The 5,265-nt window shown below is 34.5% G+C and overlaps 1 protein-coding gene across 1 annotated transcript; it reads left to right on the forward strand.

Annotated features, from left to right (window-relative positions):
- The first annotated feature begins 2,241 nt into the window (after window positions 1-2,241).
- On the forward strand, window positions 2,242-3,523 carry LOC124897311 (damage suppressor protein-like). Its single transcript, XM_047410292.1, has 5 exons — window positions 2,242-2,418; window positions 2,511-2,781; window positions 2,823-2,971; window positions 3,111-3,253; window positions 3,415-3,523. Exons 1-5 carry the CDS (start codon window positions 2,242-2,244, stop codon window positions 3,521-3,523), a joined length of 849 nt encoding a protein of 282 aa, XP_047266248.1.
- Window positions 3,524-5,265: the final 1,742 nt, after the last annotated feature.

Consider the following 5,265-nt stretch of genomic DNA (forward strand, 5'->3'; position numbering starts at 1 on the left):
TGTTTTTACTGATATTAATCAGAATTTAGGTGACACTGCTTTTGTTACTGCAGCAGATGCCTCAGTCATTCCATCAGATTGGGAAAGTGAAAGTGATGTTAGTGAAAAATTAGATTATTGTGATTTCTTTGATGAAGGTGAAGATGATGAGTATGGTAGTGATGTTCATGAGGAGGTAAGGATTCTGAGGGAACAAAAGAGGGATGCTAAAAAGAAGAGATCTGATGAAACCAAAAAAAGAAAAAAAACAAGAGCCTAGAGCAAGAGGTGTTAGCTTAGGTAAAAAGGGAGTGGATGTGGGATATGATGCGATTTTATCCAAGAAAAAAAATAGTCTAGAGGGCAAGATAGCTGGAGATGAGCCATGTATTGATTCAGATGATAAAGTAAGTTTTGAAATAGATTTTGATTAGGATATTTATGGGGATGTTGAGGTTGAACAACCTGCTAGAAGAGAAGGAAAAGCAAGGAGAGCAAAAAGAAATTATAAGAGGATTATGTTTGATCCTACTTGTAAATTAATAGTTTGGGAGCTTGGACTTTGTTTTGCAAATGTTGGAGAGTTTAGAAAAGCTCTTACTAGATATGCTGTTCAAGAACATGTAAAGCTAAATAAGTTTGTGAATGAATCAAAAAGGGTTAGAGTAAAGTGTGTAGATGGTTGCCCATGATTGCTATTTGCAAGCATTGATTCTAGGACTACAGATTTTCTAGTTAAGAAGTACATTCCAGTCCACAAGTGTAATGCCACAACAAAGAATAAATTGGTGAATTCTAAGTACTTGGCAGAAAGGTACAGGGACAGAATAACATCAGAACCTGAAATTAGAGTTTTCCAGATTCAGGAGTTAGTAAAAAATGATTTGGAGGTATATATAAGGAGGACTGTAGCAAGAAAAGCTAGAAACATTGTGTTGTAGCAAATTATGGGTGATCGTGTGGAGGAGTTCAAAAGAATTTTGAATTATAGGGATGAGCTTTTAAGGACCAATCCAGGTAGTACATGTGTAGTGAGGCTTAGTGAAGAAATTTTTGAAGGTGGAAGAAAACAGTTCCAATCTTTTTACATATGTTTTGATGCTTTGAAGAGAGCGTTCAAAGCTGGTGCCAGAAAATGTATTGGGTTTGATGGTTGTTTTTTGAAAGGTGTTTGTAAGGGTCAATTACTTGTGACCGTTTGTAAGGATGGGAATAACCAGATGCTATCACTAGCTTGGGTAGTGGTTGAAGTTGAAAACAAATTCACTTGAAGATGGTTTGTTAGACTTCTAAAAAATGATCTTGAACTGGGAGATGGGTCTGAAGTGACTACTATTACTGATATGCAGAAGGTAACCTCATATATTTTCTCTTATTCATTTTATGAATTTTTTTTGGGACCTATTTTCTACTTATGTCAACTGATATATTTTATTTTGTTTAAGGGTCTTGACAGTGCAATTTCAGATTTACTGCCAAATGCAGAGCAAAGAATGTGTGCTAGACATGTTCTAGCCAATTGGTCTAAGGATTGGAGAGGTATTGAAAAAAGAAATTGTTTTTGAAAGTGTGCCAAATCTACATATGAGAAAGACTTGAGAAGAAATTTAGATCATATGGAGATGTTAGGAGAAAATTTGTGGAGATATTCGGTGGTACAACATAGAAATGTGGTCTAAGGTTTATTTCAAATATCACAGTTGTTGTGATAGTGTTGACAATAACATAGCTGAAAGCTTCAACTCATGGATACTAGGGGCAAGATACAAGACTATCATATCAATGCTTGAGGAAATAAGGGTTAAGGTGATGAGAAGAATAGGATAGTTGAGACAGTTTTCTGAACATAGATTACTGATATTTCTCCTATGGCACTAAAAGTGTTGCAAGAGAACACATCAAAAGCAATAAAGTGTACTCTTGAGTTGGATGGTGAATTTGGTTTTAAAGTTAAGGATAGATGGAGAAATACTTTTATAGGGAATTTGAGGGATAATACTTGTACATGTAGGTCTTGGATGTTAAAAGGTATACCTTGTTGCCATGTCATAGCTGCACTACACTTTAGAAGGCTAGAACCCATTAACTATGTTGCACATTGGTATGCTAAGGAAACTTACCTCCAGATTTATAATTACTTCATTCAGCCTGTTACTAGTATGAAAATGTGGCCCAAGTCAACCAATCTTTCTGTTATACTACCTACAATAAAAAAGCTTCCAGGCAGACCCAGTAAATCTAGAAAAAAAATAGAATTAAAACATGACTGAAAAGTTATCAAAGAGGGGTGTTGAGATGACCTGCAGCACATGTCACAACAAGGGTCATAATAAAAGGAGTTGTCCATTGAATTCAAGTTCCACTAGAACTAGTGTGGCTTCTTCTTCAGCAGCACCAAGCACGAGTAAAAGAAGAGGAAGACCAAAAGGATCTACAAAGGTAACATTTGACTTGTAATTTACTAGTATTTTAATTCTCTTTTATTTGCTTTAATTTTTTTCTCTCATTGTATTTTTTCTTATGTATTGTAGGCTGCTGCTGGTAGAGGAAAAGAATCACCTGCAGCAACTGCTGCTACTGTGGGTGTTGATAGAGGAAAAGAAATTGCAACTTGTGTTGTTGATAGAGCTATTGGTAGAGGTAGAGAAACTGGTACTGCAGTTGTTGGTGGAGTTGGTAGAGGTAGAGGAGATGGTGCTACAGTTTTTTATAAAGCTGGTAGAGGTAGAGGAGCTGGTGCTGCATTTTTTGGTGGAACTGGTAGAGGTAGAGGAGCTGGTGCTGCAGTTGTTGGTGGAGTTGGTAGAGGTAGAGGAATTGGTGTGCAGTTGTTGGTGAAGCAGGTAGAGGTAGAGCAACTGGTGCTGTAGTTGTGGGTGAAACCGGTAGAGGTAGAGGAGCTGGTGCTCTTGATTGTACTGGTATATCAAGAGGAGATGGTGTCACTGGTGCTAACAAAGGTAGAGAGATAGCTTATAAAAGGCCTAGGATGGTTGGAATGGGGGTGCTTCATACATAGAGTGGTTTTAAAGTCCTCAATGTAAGTTAAAATTTCTTAATTATGTTTGTCTAATTTAAAGTAAACCTTTTTTAAGTCTTTAGTAAAATTTGTTCTCTTTTATTTTTATCAGCCTGGAATGCCTATGAACTCCACCATAGTGACTAGAAATCTTGGATATCACAAACCAACCTCAGGTGTGAAATGGAAAGGAAAGAAAGCTGTGACCCAACAAGGACTTGAAGACATAAGAGCACAGAAAATGATGAGGACAAGGTCAAATGTTGTTGAACTGAATAATCTAAGCCAAACAAGTTCAACAACCTTCCAGTAGAAGTCTGATTATGTTTTTGTCTTTCTGTATTGATGGTGTATAATGAAACAGTAGTGATTTTAACTTAGCTAGTAGTTCAATTGTGGTGACTTTAACTATGCAGCTATGACTGCACTAATTTGACATGTTTTGAAAACAATGATGCAGTAGTGACTGTATTTTTGGCTAATGTTTTTGTGAAAATATCAGCAACTGTGACTGCATTTTTTTAGCTAATGTGTCTGATGAAATATCAGTAGTCATGACTGCATTTTTTTGGCTAATGTTTCTGTTGAAATATTAGCATTTATTACTGCATTTATAATGTGTTATGCTTACAGTATTTGGACATTTTGCAACTTCAAATTGCAATTTGATGCCTGCACTTATTTTTTGGGTACTAAATGATTCAAATGCAATCACTTTAACTATAAATACTCAAACAAATGCAAAAGAAGTAAGTTGCACCATTACAAAAGATAAACAAACATGATTCACTTCATCTAGCAACCTTTCTCTTCTTCATATATATAAGGGAATCCAAATACAAAAGAAGTTGCACTACTCTAACACAATAATTTGCAACACGTCATATAACAACAACCTAGTGCTAAGGTAACCTCATTGAACCATTTTTCATATAGAGCATCCCAACCAAATAGATTAAAGCTATTACTAATATACAACAAAAAAACACAACAAAGAAGTGAGTATTGTTTCTAGTCCTTCCTTCAGCTATTCGTCTCCAATTCTTTTCTTTCTCCTTAATTTTTCGAATCTCTTCTTCCAACTTCTCCAACTTCATATTAGTCCCATTATCATCATGTGTTGATTCTTTAGGCTTGTCAACTTCTTATGAATCTTCCTTGATTGATTTGCTCAATCCAACCAATTTCTCAACTTCATTGAAACGAAAAGATTCAACTACATTCTCGAGCTCACCTAGTTTTGCAATTAGTTTAGGAATCACATATTTGGACCTCGGATCAATGTCTTCTGAATCCCTCCAACTCCAAAAATTGCAAGATCTTGGACCCTTCATTGGTGACAAATAAAGAATATATTAATCTCATTTCTCTTAATCAATTCTATCAAAATAATAAGAGAAAATGCAAAATTTGATACTTACCCCATAATAAGGACATGCCTAATATCTTCTACCGGGATTACTTGAAGTCCAAGAAGTCTTCAAATGCAATAAAATTCCGTGATTACAATGAATAACTTGCTTCAAGGCAGAATCATTTTCCTCCATACATAGTTTACTCAAGTTAACTGACTTCATTATTGTGTGCTACAAGAAATTCATTTCAACAAATAAGATAAAGAGTAATTTAGAGAAAAAAAATTAAAGGACACATAAATTCATTTTGAAAATATTTCCTAATAAAACATAGACAAAGTAATGAATGAGATTATACCTTAATACGGAAAGAGACGAAGCTAAAATCAATTCGATTTTATGTTTTTAAATCCCAAATTTATGCGGCTTAATACAAATCAAGAGAAAGCAATTTTATTCTTTGCATCACTTTCATGATTTGAAGAAATTTTGGACTGAAGATGAAGAAGGAGAGGATAAATTAGGGTTTCTTTTGTAGAAAAATAGATATAACTGTTAGGGGGGTTCAAACAGGTATTTAAAAGAAAGAGAAAAGAATTTAAAAAGACAAAAATGAGTTTTTACGCGCTCAGCATCGCTTGTTTACACGCGGGCTGTTAAGGGGTTGAAATAATTCATTTTAAAGATGTTAAGGGGGGTAAATAAACGAAAATTAAGTTTAAGTGCTAAAGTGAGTTGGGAGGACAAGTTCAGGGGAAAAGATATCTTTTCTCATATATATATATATATACATATATATATATATATATATATATATATATTATAAAACTGAGTTTCTATACTTATTAGGGTATAGTCTTTTTCAATATCTGTTAAACATTCTTGTCCTTCTGCATTAAGTAGTGTATAGGT

This window comes from Capsicum annuum, chromosome 3, assembly GCF_002878395.1.
Source record: "Capsicum annuum cultivar UCD-10X-F1 chromosome 3, UCD10Xv1.1, whole genome shotgun sequence".
NCBI classification, from domain to species: domain Eukaryota; kingdom Viridiplantae; phylum Streptophyta; class Magnoliopsida; order Solanales; family Solanaceae; genus Capsicum; species Capsicum annuum.

Coding starts and splice junctions, on each gene's coding strand:
- LOC124897311 (XM_047410292.1), top strand. CDS start 2,242: ATGACTGAAAAGTTATCAAAGAGGGGTGTTGAGATGACCTGCAGCACA. Junction 2,972..3,110: donor CTTATAAAAGGCCTAGGATG/GTTGGAATGGGG, acceptor TATTTTTATCAG/CCTGGAATGCCTATGAACTC. Junction 3,254..3,414: donor CAGAAAATGATGAGGACAAG/GTCAAATGTTGT, acceptor TTAACTATGCAG/CTATGACTGCACTAATTTGA.